The 18,164-nt window shown below is 52.2% G+C and overlaps 1 protein-coding gene across 2 annotated transcripts in view; it reads left to right on the plus strand.

Moving 5' to 3' along the window:
• The window catches only part of LDLRAD3 (low density lipoprotein receptor class A domain containing 3), a 192,267-nt gene that overhangs the window by 62,837 nt on the left and 111,266 nt on the right, over positions 1-18,164 (plus strand). For both annotated transcript variants that reach the window (XM_079789356.1, XM_079789357.1), the window contains exon 2: positions 3,295-3,441. In XM_079789356.1, coding sequence (XP_079645482.1) covers positions 3,295-3,441 — 147 coding nt within the window. The remainder of the gene's footprint in view (positions 1-3,294; positions 3,442-18,164) is intronic.

Here is an 18,164-nt window from a genome sequence, read left to right on the forward strand (position 1 = left end):
CTCCCTGCAGGAAGGACATTTGTGCTCCAGGAAGTGGTTGGAAATGAGGTTCAGAGGGAGGCCGGGCTGGATCCCGCCGGGCCTGGTCAGCCACGGCAGGAGTTCCAGATGTATTGTAAGGGCACCGAGAAGCCATCAGCAGCCTGTTAGGATCTCCCTCTGCTGTGAGGAGAAGGGACTGGGGCCCTGAGGAGTGAATGCTGGGAGGTGGGCGTACGCTGGGACTTCTCAGCCCCGGCCTCATTGGCATTGTGCGCTGGCGATTCTTTGATGGGCAGCAGCATTCCTGGACCCACTAGACACCAGAATCCCAAAGTCTCCAGATTCTGCCCTGTGTCCTCTGGGGGGCAAAGTTGCCCTGTGTTGGGAACGACTGGCAGCTTGGATTGGCGGGTACCATCTGGGTGAGGCACCCTGGGTGGGTTGGGGCAAGATTTTTGAGGACAGAATCCATGGGATTTAACAACTCTCATTGTCTTGGTTTCTCCCGAGGCTTTTGATTTTGATGATACTGTCATTTCCCTAAAGTGCCGGGATCTGTGCCCCCTGCATGCATAATAGAGTTACTCAGAAGCCCTCAACACATGTTCCTCTGTGTTGTCAGTCGCCAGGCCCTGGGGATCCCTGGTCAGGAGCCTGCAGAGCTCTGAGCCCTTGCTGGAGAGCCACCTGTGTTTGACAGACGTGATGTTTACGTCCCTGCGTCGCACCCTTTCATTTGTCAAGTCCGCGTGCTGCCAGCCTGTTGACTCTCAGAGCGAGCACGTTGGAATCTAATCTGGCCAATTTTCTGCCTCCGGAAACCTGTTTATCAGAACAAGATTTCCCCACTGCAGCGACTCCTCAGGCAGCTCGCCTTGGAGGAGCTGGCGCTGCAAGAGCAAGTGGAGGTATTTCTAACAAAACAGCATGACAGTGACGTTCAGAGCCCTCGAGAGTTCCCTACCTGCTGGAGCGGCTGGAGCAGTGGTTAAGGAAACAGCCGGAACGTGTGGGGTTTTCTGGGCTGTGCCTTCCATGTCTGGCCGGGACCCAGCACCTGGCTGTCCTTCGAGGCTCCTCTCCTGTGGCTCCCCCTCTGCCACCTGGAGCCCTTTCCTGGAGACGGGAAACTGGTGTCACGTTCTTCTCGGGGTGGGGGGTGGTTTTCGAGGAGTCCAGTCTCCAGAGGGATCTGGTAGCGAGTGTGGGCTCAGAGGACAGCGCCGTGGTGAGCGATGTCTGACTTGCTGGTGGAAGAAGGGCCAGAGTGGCACCATGTGTTTGCAGTTCCCACAATCACTGCTCTTTTTTTGCTCCGTTCCCTTCAGAGCTCTGGGCACTGTGTCTTTGCTGCCTGTCTCTCAGCCCGAGGGGCCCTTAGGCTCCATCCCTGCATCCATCAGCACCCACTGCAATGCCGCCTCTCTCCTCCCACTTTCCTTAAAGCCTCGGATTTTGACATTATCGGATGGCTTTTTAAAGTAAGGAAGGGTCATGATGGACTTGCTCCTTAAAAAGGTCCCTCTGGCCACAGAGAGGGGCCGGAGGGGTGGCAGGGAGGCCGAGTTTCAGGAGATTGTGGCAGTAACTCTGGTGAGAGATGGGGCGTCCTGGGCTGGAGTCATGGCTGTGTGCCGGACTGGGTGCTTGGCCGTCAGTGGGGGATGACAGTGAGGAGGGGACATGGAGGGTTGTTAGGGTTTGGGTGTGGGTAGTTGGGGCAGAGGGAGGCCCCTCGCTGCAGCTGCTCTTCTAGAATTCTCCAGTGAACTCTGAAAGCTCGTTTTTAGTGGGGAGACATGCCTGTCCATTATTAATTCACCCGCACGGGGCAGCTGGTCTGTGGTCGTGTCCACGGCCCCGGGGCTGCTGTGGCTCTGCTTGCCTGTGGCTGTGTCATTCCAATGGGCTGTTGCCCACTTGTTCCAGCTGTCAGACGTGTTTAGTATCAGCCCCGTGGAACCGTAGTCACACAGAAGAATAAGAGCGCGTTTCCGCTTGGGGAAGTCAGGGGACACCCCAGAGGGGAGAGCAGCTCATGTTGTGTGCTGACAGGTGCGTAGAGGGTTGCTCGGGGACCCCTCAGGTCGAAGGGCACGCCAGGTAAAGGTAATAGCGCTCGTCAAGAACAGTGGCATGGAAGATGTGATGTCACGGACCTGGAATGCGATGCTTCTCTTTGGCAAAGCGTGTGAAAGAGGCTCACGGGCCCTCCGTGACCCTCAGGCAGGTCCGGGCACCCCTCACAGTCCTTGGCAATAAGATGGTTAGTAGACCCACGTGCCCTTCCAGCCCTAGGCTTCATCTCTCTGCATCTTTAGGACCTAGCACAAGCGTCTGGCCATACATGTTCAATTAATGCTCATTGGCGACTCAGGAGGGAGCCCTGGGAGGATGGGTCTTCTTTTCCCCTAAGACGGTGTTACTTCCAGACGGCTCCTTCTCTCCCAGCCATTGATCATGCTAGCTCAGGCCCATCAGATGGATTCCATTCTAGTTCCCTTGAAAAAATCACCCCTCCCAAGTCCACTGGTGGATGAGTGCAGGCGCAGCCCCCCCCCCCCCATGCCCTGCTTGCTTTCTAGCCTAAGGGTGAGCGCTTTGGGGTGAGGGCCGTGGCACTCTGTAACTCTGTTCGGTGGAGTGGCACCTACACCTCGGGGCCTGGCTCTAAATCCCCAGGAACGCTCGGCCAGCAGTTTGGTGACCTTGGCGCTCCCTCGGGGGTTAGAGGCCTTCGTGTAATTTTCAGTTTGGCTTTTCCTCCCCGTTGACCTCAGGCAGGTCGATTTTGCGGGCCAGGGCTCGCATTTTCTAAAGTGAAATTATCTACCAATATCCCTGTTGACTTGGCCCAAGTTCAAGGATTCTGCGATGGTAGAGTCCCGGAGTCTGAGACCTGGCAGGGGCCCGCAGTGCCTGCGGCTGGAGGCTTTGGGGGGTCCAGTGCTCACTCCTGTCCGGGAACCTTCAGCTTTGGTCACGGCTGATGGCCAGGAAAGAATGTGCGTTATTTTACAGCCCACCTTTTTGATGGAAAAAAGAAGACAAGTCAGTAAGCGCCTAACGTGCGTCAGACACCTGCCCCCACTTCTCAATTTCCCCCCATTCAGTCCTCTCAGAATGCCCAGGGGTGGGGCAGGGAGTTTTATCAGTCCATTTCACAGATGAGGAAACTGAGACCCAGAGAGGTCTCGCCTATACAGCCCACACCAAACAGGAGCCCCCTTCAGTGTGGGGGGGGGAGGTGGGGGCTCAGGTCCTGCCGCCTTTGCCATGCCGTCTGATGGCCCTGTCCCCTCTCTCCGACAGAGAGCCAGCTGCTCCCCGGGAACAACTTCACCAACGAGTGCAACATTCCGGGCAACTTCATGTGCAGCAACGGGCGGTGCATCCCGGGCGCCTGGCACTGCGACGGGCTGCCCGACTGCTTCGACAAGAGCGACGAGAAGGAGTGTTGTGAGTGCCCGGCGCTGCGGGGAAGCGGGTGGGGGGGCCTTGGGGGGAGGGAGGAGGTCCCGACCTGGTTAGGTCCCACATGCTCTCTTTGCTGCCCGGGGTGGGCGTGGGCCTCTGGCCAGCAGTCCCGTCCTCTCCGCCTGTAGCCCTGTCTCAGTGCAGAAACGGGGGCCTTGGTGGCGACGGAGCCACCGCGCGGGGAGAGCTCTCCTAACCCCCATCCTGGGGGACTGTCGTGGCCTTGACGTTACACACGAGGAATCTGAGACCTACGGGTTATGTAGCCTCAGGATCCGCCCACCAGCAAGCAGCGGACCTGGATTTGAACCCAGGCTGCCTGACCCCCAGGCCCAGGCTGATAACCCTCTCGCACGTCTTGTACGTTGTGGAACGTTCTTGGCAATTAAGTAAGAGGCAATGCGCCAAGTGTCCAGCACGTACTGACATGGAAGGAAGCTGGTACTGACTAGGTAGTCATTTACTTCCGCGTGCCCTTTCCTCAGCCGAGAAGGTGGTGTGGGCATCGTCCTTCAACTGGGCACCACCAGGACCTAGGGTACCTGACCCTCCCCGTGTAGTGCCCCAGAAATAGGTGTGAGATTCAGGGTGGGGGGGGCAGTCTATGAGAAAGGAGACACCTGGGATGTGCATAGAGGGCGCCAGGTTGTCCAGTGCGTGGCTGCCTGGCGTCCACACAGCTGGACAGCGGTTCTTGGCCCTTTCCTGGGCTTCGGGCAGCAGGCCTCTGTCAGGAGGACTGTGTGTGGCTCCGAGGCTGCTGTCTCTCTGAAGCCAGCTGAGGAATTGGCCGAGGAGAGGCTGATCAGGGGACTTTGAACATCGCTGGTACCGGGGTTTAAGGCCGAGGCCATTGACCCACGGGAAGGAGCACTGGGTGTGGAGTCCACCTCTGCAGCCGGTCAGCAACCACCCCCCACGTGATGTGTTTCCGAGGGCAAGCTGTCGCTCCGCGATGCCCCTCACCCGTATGAGGGTCCAGTGTTCTGGCTGCTGGCCCCTGCTCTGCAGAGACGTTCTGGGGGCTGGATCGGCAGTATGTTTTTTTGTGGGGAGGGTTTCATTTTGTTTGTTGCTGTGGTTTTTCCTGAATAAACCACCGTACATACTGCGTTTTTATTTTTGCAGTTTCTTAAACAAGTATTGTCTCTCTCAGCCTTCTCTAGTTTCTAGCGTGGCTTCGACATGGCTAGAAACGTAACATTTGTCATTTGAGTTCACATGACCTAGCATGTGTAAACGCCATGATCTGTCCAGCTCGGAGCATTATTAAGGCTGCACGGAGGTGTGGACTGGCCACTTTAGGACGTGGTTTGTATCCAGGACATGCAGACTGTCCCTGGCTGAGGGGAAGTTCGGCACAGGATGAGTTTGTGGAGGAATTGCAGGGCTGGGGGTTGAGATCTGTTTTATTCGCAGCTTTGTCAGTAGCGCTCTGTGCTGCCAGCGTCCGCTGTGACATGCTGTGTCCTCCGTCAGCCCCGGGCCGTGATTGCAGAATCCGTGCGCAGACTGGAAGGGGTGGTGGAAAGAGATGATAGAAAAAAAAAGGATGGTGCGGGCAGCTGCCTGGCGCTGTTCGGTTTGGTTTGGAACAGGCTCGTCTTGGCGGTTCTCCATCCTTTTTTCCTCATTTCCTACCCTTAACCCCCAAGTGGAGCCTTGATTGACATTTATTTAGTCTCTTGATCAAAACATAATTTTAAAAACCATACACACAAACACAAGCGTTTAAAAAAAAACAACCCTCTCCTCTGTTGCCTTTTTTTTTTTTCTTTTTTGGTCTTTAAATAAAAACAGAAGAACACGAGAACGTTTAGACAATAGAGGGAAGGAAAAGAAGTCCTTCTTTAAAAAAACAAATGCTTGCATTTTAAATTTCTGACATTGCCTTACAGTCTGGGAGTCAGTCAAGAAAGATAGTGTCCAAATCCCAGCCCTTTCTCCCACCCTTCTCCTCCCTGCTATGTGGTCTTAGGAAAGTTACCAGAATGTTCTAAATCGTAGCCATTGGGAGGATCAAATAAGGATTCCTGGTGCTTCAGTTCCCTCCTCTCCAAAATGAGAATAAGGCCTCTGATGGCATTGTTGGGAAGTTTGAATGCATGTTAACCACACGGCATAGTGCCTGGTAGACAACAACTGTTACTGGTCAGTCTGCACAAACTGTTTTATCCGGTCGTCGCCATGGGAACGCATGATTGAGTAACCATTATTCTTCTTCACATTGGAGGCCCTTGGCCACATTAGCATAGTTGGCATTCATAATTGTTGTTTTGTGAGCTTGCCTATTATTCCATCAAGTAGATGCACTGTAAGCTAACCACCCGCTATTGTTGGGGGTTTAAGTCTCTTTTGCTTTTTTGCTTCTGCTGATCAAAAGGTTTAGGGCCAATGGAGGAAGTTTTACATACGCAGAGGACAGAGCCAGGAGGGGCGGAGCTGAGGTCTCCAGGGTACCAGCTGGCCCATCTACATTTCGTGCCACTCCCTTCCATGTCTTGCTCAGAAGTTGCAAAGCCCTTTCTCTGATTCTGTGGAGCAACGTGGTACTCAATGGGGAGGAGTGTGAAGGCGGCCGGTAGTCTCTCCAGGGAGAGGTGATTGCCTCAAGTGCCCAATGAAATAGCTTTGGCCTTTAGAAGATAATACCCTCAAACAAGAATCCTTGCCCTTTTCAGAGGGCGAGAGAAGGGCCCAGAGCAGGATGTCACGGTGGGATATGAGGCTGTGAGCACAGCAGAGGAAAGATTGTCATGAGACAGGGAGAAACCTTATCATCTATACCAGTGGTCAGCAAACCGCGGGTCGCGAGCCACATGCGGCTCTTTGGCCCCTTGAGTGTGGCTCTTCCACAAAATACCACAGCCTGGGCGAGTCTATTTTGAAGAAGTGGCGTTAGAAGAAGTTTAAGTTAAAAAAATTTGGCTCTCCAAAGAAATTTCAATCGTTGTACTGTTGATATTTGGCACTGTTGATATTTGGCTCTGTTGATTAATGAGTTTGCCGACCACTGATCTATACTAATAAAAGGGTAATATGCTAATTAGACTGGGAGACCTTCCGGGAGACCTTCCTGACTTCCTTCCAGACAAAGCCATGGTGGTGGGGCCGAGGCAGAGGCGGTTAGGGGCGATCAGGCCAGGATGCGGGGGCAGTTGGAGGCGAGCAGGCCGGCGGGGGGGGGGGGGGGCAGTTGGGGGCGAGCAGGCCAGCGTGTGGGGGGGGGCAGTTGGGGCAAGCAGGCCAGCAGGGAGAGTGGTTAGGGGCAATCAGGCAGGTAGGCAAGTGAGTGGTTAGGAGCCAGCCATCCCGGATTGCTAGAGGGATGTCCGCAATCCCACCAGGGATCCCAGATTGGAGACGGTGCAGGCTGGGCTGAGGGACAACCCTCCTCTTCCCCCCTCCCCCTGTGCATGAATTTTGTGCACCAGGCCACTAGTAAAGGTAATAAAATCATCTATTGGTGAAATTGTAGGAACAGGGAGGATAAAAACAGCAGGGTCACACAGAGTGGGTCCTCTAACAGAACTCCAACAGCATCTTAGAAGCTGTCATTCAGCTGTACTCATGGGGTACACATTATGATATGATGATTTTTTCCTTTATCATTTGTAATGCTTAGATAAATAGTCCGTTCCCTTGCGTAATGTCGTTTACTTACTCATTATTCAGCATTTGTCTTTTTTTAGTTTTTCACTGTTAGAAACGGTGTTCATGTCCTGCGGGTGGACGTGACTTTCTCCTGCTTTGAGAAATCCTCTTAGTCTAGGTTCTCAGAAATGAAATGACTGGGTTGAGGGACAGAGGCTTTTTCTGGCTCCTGATCCCGGACCGCCCACGTGTTCTGCCGAGGGCTGGCACCGGCGTGCTCTTCCCTGGCACCGGCTGAGAACTCTGGCTTTCTTTCAGTCTTGGCAGCATCCGCTAATATCTTTAAAAAAAACACATGTTTATGGTTCATTTGATAGTTGAAAACAGTTCTGTCATTTAAGTTTAATTTTTTTTATTATCTAAAGAAATTGAATGTTTTCCCAATACCTATGTTTGCTGGTTATATTTCTGACTTGGTGAAATATCTGTTAATGGACTAGAATACATTTCCATCTGGGTTGAGTCACTGCATTTTCCGCCTCATGAATCTGAAGAACCTCCCCTTCTTAGAGTTCTGAGAGAAGAGGCTCGTTTTGGGAGAGTTTTGGAGTGCATTTCTGTTCTTGGTTAGTGGCATGCCCTACATAATCGTTTTATCTAAATAACTGTTTCTGGCAGTAAAAGGAATAGAGAAACGTTTTAGAAAAACGTGGACGCTTCAGGAAAACACTGTCGTGATGTGCCCTGACTTGAGCTCGCCTGGGCTGCACGTTACGTTATATTGACTCGGTTGTCACAAGTCCGTATGAGGAGGAAGCTGAGCCCCAGTGAGCTTGCACAGCTTGCCTGCTGGCCCAGAGCCCGAGTCCCCATAGCCTTCCTCCACCAGAGGCCACAGGGGGGTCCTTCAGTCTTTCCCTGCACATGGAACCCTGCCACTCAGCTGACTGAGACCCGACTGTTGCCACCACTAATCCGCTTTTTTTAAATGTAGAAACCTCGATGATGGTTTCCCATGGAAAAGATTTCTAAAATGGCCATTGGCCCTGCGAGTCCCTGAGAGAAGAGACTGCGCTCCATTGCTACTACTTGCTGAAATAATAAAGCAGTGATCCCCACCTCCAGGGCCCACTGTGACCCGGAATCCAGGGCCTAACATCCGCTTCCAGCTTCCTGTCGGATCCTCGCTGCCACCTCTGTGTCCTGACCAAATGGGGGCGAGGTCGTGGAGGTGTGAGATCCGCGGCTCATTCTTCTCTTGGAGAAATAATATTGATCTGTGTCTTTGAGCTGGCACGTGCGGACTTTTAAAGTCACAGGCCCTTTATGTTTGTGTGGGGTGGGGGTGGGGGATGGAGGGAGGAAAGAGGAAATGGGGATAAATGCAAGGATTTTGTCCAGTAATAAAATGTTAATACATTTCCAAGTTCAGAGACATTGAAAATAGGTCAAAAATGGAATTTAAATTTTATTTGCTTTTACTGTTCCCAACCATTTCTTGAGCATGGCTTTTAAGGGCTCTGATGTGATGCAGAAATCCATGAGTGGGTTTGGACTAGTGATCACCAAGAAATATATAAGGCGAAGGGATTAGCCAGAGGACATACCATGGACATGGTCAACAGTGTGGTGATGGACAGAGGGAAGGGGGGTGGGGGCTGGGTGGAGGGGGACACAGGGGAGGGGAATGGGAACATGTGAGGTAGTGTCAACAATAAAAATAGAAGAAGAGGGAGGAGAGTGGGGCTTCCTCTTTCCTTTTCATCATCTTTCTCACCTTCTGCCTCTAGGTGGTGCCACATATAATGTTTTCTTTTAAACCTGGTGCCACAGGGCAAGCAGAGATGGGGGGGCGGGGGAGGGGAGAGACTGGATTCTGAGTTGTTATTCTTACCAGACTTTCACAGCAATTCAGCCATGTCACCAGACACCCTGGGTCACATGCTAAATGCCGCAGGAAACCAGGACGTTTCTACAGGATGGATATGGCTTGCTGCGTCTTCTCTTAGACCCATGGTCAGCAAACTGCGGCTCGCAAGCCACATGCGGCTCTTTGGCCCCTTGAGTGTGGCTCTTCCACAAATACCACAGCCTGGGCGAGTCTATGTTGAAGAAGTGGCGTTAGAAGAAGTTTTAAGTTTAAAAAATTTGGCTCTCAAAAGAAATTTCAATCGTTGTACTGTTGATATTTGGCTCTGTTGACTAATGAGTTTGCCGACCACCGTCTTAGACTGCGCTGTCTTTTCCCAGAGGAGGGGCTGCTGACGGGCTGTGGCCTGGGAAGGGAGCCTGCCCGGGAACTGGTAGATGCTGCCACAGTGGGGTTGAGTCCTCCCCTTTAGCTGCCTGTATAGCAGAAATGTCACCACACCGTCGTTAGGGGTTGCATTGTCATCCCCCCCGCCACTCCTCCTCCCCTCCCCATTCATAACGTTGAAGTCCTAACTTCCAGCAGCTCAACACGTGATCTTATTGGGAAGTAGGATCTCTGTAGAGTTAATCAAGTTAAAGTGAGGCCGTTGGGCTGGGCCCTACTTCCATGGGCCTGTGTCCCTATAAAAAGGGGGTATGTGGATGCAGGGGTACATACCGAGGGAAGATGATCTGAAGGGACCCAGAGAGAAGATGGCCCTGGACAAGCCAAGGAGAGAGGCCAGGACAGATCCTCCCAGGCCTCAGGGGGAACCAGGCCTGCCGACACCTCGATTTCGTACTTCTGGTCTCCAGAGCTGTGAGACAACACGTTTCTGTTGACGAGGCCGCCCAGTTGTGGTACTTTGTCATGACAGCCCTCGCACACTAATCCAGCCATCCACCCCCTCGCTTGCTTCTTACAAATGATTACTTAGTGAGTGACAGCTGGCCCACAGCTGTGGAACAGGGTGACATTCACAGACATCCTGCTCCCATTCTTTTCTTTAACAATTTGAAAGTAAGAATCTTACTGTTATGGCTTGAATTCTGTCTCCCCCCCGCCCCCCCCCCCCCCCAAAAAAAAAAGATAATTAAAGTCCTAACCCCCAGGACTTCAGCATGTGACCTTATTTGGAAATAGGGTTATTGTGAGTGTAATTAGCACGCTGAGGTCATACTGGAGTCACGTGGGTCCTTAATTCGGTATGACGGGTGTCCTCAGGAGAGGACAGTGTGAGAATGTGAGGGAAGAAAGCCATGTGACAGTAGAGGTAGAGACTGGACTGATGCAGCTGCAAGCCTTGGAACGCCAGGAATGGACAGCTGCCACCAGCAGCTACCAAGAGGTAGGGAGAGATTCTCCCCAGAGCCTCAGAGGAAGCGCGGCCCCATGCACCCCTCCATCGCAGACTTCTGGCCTCCAGGAATGTGAGAGAATACATTTCTGTTGCTTAAAGCCACTCAGTTTATGGTACTTTGTTTTGGCCGCCCTAGGAAACGAATATACTTTGCAGGGACAATGGAAGCCATTTGGGCTTCAGTGGGCTGGCTCAGCCCGGTAGATATGGGCATTCCTTCAGCCTCCCGCGCGCCCCCCCCCCCCCCCCCCCCCCCGCCATCCCACCTGACCCCTGTGGAAGAGTCATGCTCTTTGTTTCTGCTGGACACACTGCCTTGTCACGTGATCCAGGTGTCCCCTCTCCTCCAGGTCTTGGTTCTGGCAAGCCGTTGTTCAGTGCTGCATTTCAAAAGCCTTATGAGGTTGAGCTTCAGAAAGCAAAACGGGCCCTTACAGAGTCTAGAGAATATCATTGCGCTTTGGCGCTATGTCTGTTGGTGGCCAAACGGCACCGGAATGTTACTGGTGATTGGACCTCGGTTCAGCAGCCTCGGTCCTCGAGTTCTAGCTAAGAAAAAATTCAGAGCCAAGACTCAAACACAAGCAAAAGTTTATTTAGAAAGTCACAGGGGTAGAAGTGAGCCATAAAAGACATGGGCTCAGGAAACAAGATACAGAGGCCAAGGGGGTGGGGTGTGGGGAGAGTGAGAGAAGGAAAATGTGCCTAGGGGAAGGAGTGGGGGGAGGCTGTGTTCTTAGCTGAATCCTCAGTCCTAAGGGCTTTTAAGGGCAGGGATTTTAGGGGAGGTCCCGGGGGAGGATCATGATAGAATAGCCATCAACTCTCCAGGTGTGCCATTTCAGAGCCATGGTCTGTACTAATTGGTTGGCTATACGGTCATTGTGTCTGGTCCTGATGTTAGCCTTGATGTAGGTCCCTCTGGTTTCGCTACTTTTCTGGGCCTGGAGCTGAAACACGACTGAAGCCTAGATGTTATCTGAAGTTTGACCAAAAACACTGTCTCTGTAGTCTACAGACCCGAGGCTTTGTTCCTAAGATTATTTGATGCTGATCAGAACCTCATTGTCCTGAAGGCTTAATGCTTAAGGGAGTGATTGTGCAAGGGCTTGTATGGGAGTCTTATGAGGCTATTCTCCGACCCCCTTGTTCCTCCGCTAAGAGGGTATAAACCACGTGACTAGCGATATGCTAGGGGAGGAAAGGTCACCCTTAGAGTGAGGTCTTGTTTTTCCCAGCTTTGCCAGTTGCTAGGTACCTGGGGCTTTCTGTCCTGGTGACCTTCTGTCCCTGGCCCATTGTCCTTGCTCTGCTCATGTCCACGAAACATTTCAGAGCAGAAACTCAAGTTGCTTCACAGCACTCACTGTGCAGAAGAAATCCAAGATCTGTGTGTTAATGTTGCCTCCTTTATAACTTAATCATTTGGTTTATGTATTTGTTTGTTAGTTTGTTTTTTAATCTTTTTGTTGAGAATATTACAGATGTTCCCCTTTCTTTACCCCATTGTCGTCCTCCACCCGCTTCCTTCCCCACCCCAGGCCTTCACCACCCTATTGTCTGTGTCCATAGGTAATGCATATATGCATATAAATTCTTTAGTTAATCTCTTCCTTCCCTCTGAGATTCGTCATTCTGTTCCATGCTTCTCTGCCTCTGGTTCTATTTTATTCATCAGTTTATTTTGTTCATTATATTCCTTGTTTGTTTATTTTAGGTTTAATTGTTGATTGATATGTATGTATTGCCATTTTATTGTTCATATTTTTAATCATTATCATCATCTTCTTCTTCCTCTTCTTAAAGAATACACTTCAACATTTCATATAATACTGGTTTGGTGGTGATGAACTCCTTTAGCTTTTTCTTGTCTGAAGCTCTGTATCTGACCTTCAATTCTAAATGATAGTTTTGCTGGGTAGAGTAATCTTGGTTGTAGGTCCTTGCTATTCATCACTTTGAATATTTCTTGCCACTCCTTTATGGTCTGCAAAGTTTCTGTTGAGAAATCAGCTGTCAGAGCTTCAAAGGACTTAGTGAGACTTTCAAGGATCTTAGTGAGAATTTCAAGAATATTAGTGAGAACATAAAAGACATGAAAAAGGACCAGTCAGAAATAAAGCATACACTAACTGAAATAAAGGATAATTTACAGGGATTCAACAGTAGAGTTGAGGATTCTGAGAATCAAATCAATGATTTGGAATCTGAGGAAGCAAAAATCACCCAATCAGAAGAAAAAAGAAAAAAAGAGTTAAAAAATATGAAGATAGCATAAGGAGCCTCTGGGACAACTTCAAGGGTACCAACATTCGCATTATGGGGGTGCCAGAAGGAGAAGAGTGAGAGCAAGATATTGAAAACCTATTTGAAGAAACAATGACAGAAAATTTCCTCTACCTGGTGAAAGAAATAGACTTACAAGTCCAGGAAGTACAGAGAGTCCCAGACAAGAAGAACCCAAAGAGGCCCACAGGAAGACACATCATAATTAAAACGCCAGGGGCTAAAGACAAAGAGAATCTTAAAAGCAGCGAGAGAAAAGCTCCCTACAAGAGAGTGCCCATGCAACTGTCAGCTGATTTCTCAACAGAAAATCTGTATTTGTTTTTAAATATCTCAGGTAATACCGGGCATACCTCCCACTTCACTTAAATTCTCCCATCTCAAATGTGAGACCATAAGTGCTGTGGTTAAGAATAGGGGCATGGGGGCCAGACAGTGCTGGGTTCCCCCACCCCTACCCCTACCCCTCAGTCTCTAGTTATGGCCTCTGGTGCCCTGGCACCATATTACCTTATTCTACACCTATTGTCCCCTCCATAAGATGGAGATAATAGCAGTACCTGCTCCACAGGTGATATTTAAAACATTAATCAGGCCAGTACGTGCAGGCCATAAGCCAGTTAGGAATTAGCTGACTTGAAACAACAGGCACTATTTCCTGGTGCAAACCGGGTGAAGATCCGCTCGGCTGGCCACAGGGCATTGTTCTAAATCCTAAATGAGTCATGTATCTGAGGCTCGGAGCTGGGTGCCTGGAGCAGGTTAAGCATTTGGTAAGTGCTAACTGACATATTCCCTTAGAAAATGCGAGTGACATTGTCCTCGAACCAAACTCTGCTGTGACGTGCCTGGCCTGTGCCACGCTAGCCATTACCGTTCCAGCCCACCCCGCCCACCTCCCCAGCCCCGCACTTTCCCTTGTCCTCCACCCCCTCTTCTCTTCCTGCTCTCTCTTTGAGAGCCTACACCATTGAAACACCTTCCAGTGCTGGGTCAGTCTCTTCTTTTCACTTGAGTCTTCCACACACAGGCATGAGCTGTTATGAAATTCTCTTCGGCTTAGAGCTCTAGGGAGCCAGGCAGACACGGAGGCTGGCGCACAAGGGAAGGAAACAGGTGTTTGAGGGCCTGCGATGAGCCGGGCAGGCCCTTCGGGTCGCAGGAAGGGAAGCTGGGAAGTAGCTGTGCTGCGTTGAGTAGGGGACCTGCAGGTGTCCCCCACCCCCCAGAGAGGCTGCTGAGGGCTTGTTCCCAGCTCTGCCGGAGCCCGGCACAGTGAAACGCCCACGGGGATGGCGATGGTGGTATTTCGCTTCCTCACTTGAACCGTCCTCTTCAGTCCCCACCTTCACGGCGCTGGCCTGAAACCGGAAGGGCTCCTGCGGCCTCTAAGGTTTTGGGTCTGGACCTGGTAGAAGTAACAGCCTTCCGGATACTCTCTTCTCCCCCTCCCCGTGTGCTCTCTGTGCCCTGAGCCCACGGTGAGCAGAGACGTGCAGTCCAGACGTTGGGATCACAGCACAGACTCCCAGGCTGTCACCTGAGGGCTGCATAGGAATTGACAGGCTACCCTTGACCTAACAGGAATTTGCCCTTGTGCACACTTTTCTCAAAGGGCCCTGGTAGCTGTGTGAAGATGCCAGCCATTTCACACGACGTTGAGAAAAACAACGTGTTCTGAAATGTTCATGGTATGTTATTAGTTCCCCGAGGCTGCTGTGACAAAAATACCACACGGCGATGGCCTACAGCAGCACTCTGTGCTCTCCGTTCTGGAACCTTGAGGTCTGAAGTCCAGGTGTGGGCAGGTCCAAGCTCTCCCTGGAGCTCTAGGGGAGGGTCCTTCCGTGCTGGTGTTCCTTGGCTGGTAGATGCACAGGCCAGCCTCGGTCCCCGCCATCATGTGCGGCCTGCTCCCCGGGCCTCAGATCTAATCCAGATTGTCCTCTTCTTCAAAGGATACCTGTGCGTGGATTAGGGTGCACATTCATCCAATCTGGCCTCATTGTAACTTGGTTATATATGCACAGACCCTAGAAGGTGTATTCCCAGGTCCCGGATGCCAATAACCAACCCCACCGGTCCCTGTGGAGAAGGGAGAGAGCCCGGCGTGACCCCCACAGGATAAGGCCTTTGCGCTCACTCCCATTCTGTGTGGGTTCTCCCTGCGTCCACTGTGGGTATCTCGTTGTTTATTTTGCCTCCCTCTGTAGCACAGAGGTCATGGAACAAGACCAGGTTGTCAGTGGAACAGGAGTGGTTTGAAAGCCTCAGAAGAGTGCTTTGTATGAGAAAATAAATATTAGAAAAGAAAACTCAGCACTACGCAGTCTTCGTTCTATCACCTGGCGCCTGGGCTTGGCCACTTCATGGTGAAGAAAGTCCTCCGAACTCGAGTTGGTGTGTGTGGCAGCCTGTGAGAATCCTGTGCCTTTAAAAGGCACGGGGGTGGGAGGTGCTGTGATGGAACCCACGCTTGGCAGCTCTGCCTTGAGCCCCTGGGAGGAAGTGGGAGGACGCCCAGCCAGCTGGAGCAGCCGCCCGGTTCCGTGCGTCCCGCACAAAGACCCTAAAAACTCCAATTAGTTGCCGATGTTTCTAAAACTTGCACATAAAAATCGGGATTATCGGGTTTTCTTGAAAAATGAGATTCAATGTTAGGATACTCCCTGCATTCAGAGACTTGTTTCCTCTCTGCCTCTCAAGCACTTCACCATCTGGCTCATGCTGAGGGCCTCCAGCATTCATTATTTTCTTTTTTTAAAAATATGTTTTTATTGATTTCAGGGAGAGAGGGGGAGAGAGATAGAAACATCAATGATGAAAGAGAATCATTGCTCACTGCCTCCTGCTCACCCCCTACTGCCCGGGAATCGAACCGTGACCTCCTAGTTGCTGAGATGATGCTCGGGACTCCAGCATTTCTTTCATTCCACATGCAGATCTCTGAAATTGAGCTGCCTCTTATAAGTGATAGGATTGAAGGAAAACACACACACACACGGTGTCCCCGTTTAATTGGCTGCATTTTTTCTTTCCGACTTATACATAAAGGAGTGGCGTGCCTTGCAGTTGGCAGCATCTTGGAGTCAATGAAATACAGGCGCCACCACGCCCCTTCTGGGTCCCCGCTGCGGGTGGGCCTGCCCCCACTTTCCCGAGGGCCACCAGCTGAAATGCCAGTGCTGTCGCCACCTAAGTTAGTGGCATGGAGTCGTCTGAAAGTCGTTTTTAAACCAACCCTTTTGCACAAAGATCAGCCTCACTATCTCCCTGGTCCTCCCGAGAGCTCCGCTGGGATCCGCCCTGGGCTCGGCCTTCCGCCTGCAGGGGAGCGTCCTAATGAAGGACCGGGGCTAGGAGGGTCCTTGCTCCCACGTGGCGGGACTGAGCGTGGCCAGGCCGTGGTCACCCGGGCCCGTCCTTCAGGCACATCTCTGGGCCAGGACTTGGCGGCTGTAACAGCAAGGGACGTCGTGGGTGCTAGCAGGCTGAGTGATTGTTAATAAAACTTATGACTGCAGAATCACAGAACATTAAAAGCATTTTTTTTCCTGGCAGGTCTGAATCTTGCTGATCCAATTGGGCTGTGACTGCGGCCTTTTTATTTTTATTTTTTGTGTGCAGACTTAGCACGTTCGTGCGTCGGCGACACGGCTAGTTTGCCGTTGCCAAATGGATGGTTTTTAAAAAATTCGGACCGATGAGAAAGTGAGAGTTAAAAGAAGAGATACGCGCCCGGAGTTTCTTTGGCTGGTGATACTTGAAGACTAGTTTTCTGGCAGTTGAGAGTGGGAGGCAATGGGGTAGAGCCGTGGTCGGCAAACCGCGGCTCGCGAGCCACATGCGGCTCTTTGGCCCCTTGAGTGTGGCTCTTCCACAAAATACCATGGCCTGGGCGAGTCTATTTTGAAGAAGTGGCGTTAGAAGAAGTTTAAGTTTAAAAATTTTGGCTCTCAAAAGAAATTCAATCGTTGTACTGTTGATATTTGGCTCTGTTGACTAATGAGTTTGCCGACCACTGGGGTAGAGAATCTTTGAGGTCAGAACGTAACTGAATGGCCCCGTTTCAGGAACATTGGGCTTTTGACGTGGTTAGGACCACGTCCTTTGTTAAGATTGTTGCAGGAGGGCTCCATAAAATGTAGGGGACATCTTAGGGCTCAAAGGCTCTCAGGTTTTCTAGAAGGGAAGGGACGGAACTAGGTTACATGCATGTAATTGTATGTTCTAGGCATGGCAGAGCTTAAGGTTACCTTTGGAAAGGCATAGTTTGCATGCACCTGAGTTTTTTCCAGTCATCAAGGCCCTTCATTTGGGGTGGGGGGGTGGCGTGGATGAGGGACCACCTTGGCCCCTGCTGTCAGGTGGCCCTTGTCAGTGGGAGAGCTGTTTGCTTCTCCACTTCTTTTGGGATCCAGCGTAAAGCCCGTGCTGTTGGCTGACCTGAGCTAAGAGAAGGTGCTTCAGGGCGGGCGGGGCCCTGGTGGGAGGGGGGTGACCCTGGAGGGGAGACTCTCAGCGGTGCATGGAGAGCATCGGCTGTCCCACAGAGCATGGCGGGTGGCCCGCTTGCATGGCGGTGTGATGGTGGTCACCCAGCACGCTGTCTTTTTCCTCTTGGCCATGTTGAATATTTTGGCCAATGAGAGGGGAACCCGGAGCAGGAGCCTGCCCGTGGCCACACCCGGGCAAGCCCATCGCCATCACTGTGCCGTGGGTCTTCGGGCCTTTACTGTCCTGCTCCTGGCACAGCTCACTCCTTGCCACACAGGCACATAATTCTCTGAGGGCCTGGCAGTGGCCAGCAGCCCGTGGGAAGCCGGGTGACATGGAGCAGATGGTCTTGGTTTGGAACATGGAGGGTCTCTGGCGCTAACACTCAAAACCAAACCAGTGCTCTTCCCAGTTCCCTGGAATTGGGGACACTGGCCGGTCCGATGCTGGGAAGGGGCGAGGGAGAGAGGTCCCCTGCTCCCAAGTTCACCGTGTGTTTCCTGGGTGCAGCGGTGGCGTTGCCGGGTGCTTGGTGCACAGCTCAGGGCTGCGCCCACCTCGTTCCCTGTCCCTGCTGCCGCTCAGCACCCCCTCTGGGATGGACACGGAGGCCGGGCCCCTGCGCTTTCTCCACTTCCCCGCTGAGCCGTTTCGTGGCAGAGGGAGGGGGTGCGGGTCTGGGGGTGACTTGAGGAAGAAGTGGCCCGGCCACCCTGGCTCGGGGACGGGCCGTGGAGTGGCAGTTACGGCTCAGGCTCTGCCAGTGCATTATCTGGGGCAGCTGAGACGCAGCCACCAAGACAGGAATTGGTGCCCAAGAGGTGGGAGCAGAAGGCAGGGGAGCCGGGATGGGGGTTTGGCATTTGTGGAGGGAGAGAAGGAAGGAGGAGGAGGACTAGCCTTGGGCTGAAGTGCGGCTCCACGATCAGTCGGTTAGGCCAGGCCCTGGGGGGTCCAGGAGCCGAAGGCGCCTGCCGGAGGAGTCCTGAGGTGGGCCTCAGACATGCTCCCTGCCCCAGGAGACCTGAGGGCTGCACTTCCTGACCCCCACAGCCA

The sequence above is a fragment of the Cnephaeus nilssonii genome, assembly GCF_951640355.1.
Source record: "Cnephaeus nilssonii genome assembly, chromosome: 13".
NCBI lineage: Eukaryota > Metazoa > Chordata > Mammalia > Chiroptera > Vespertilionidae > Cnephaeus > Cnephaeus nilssonii.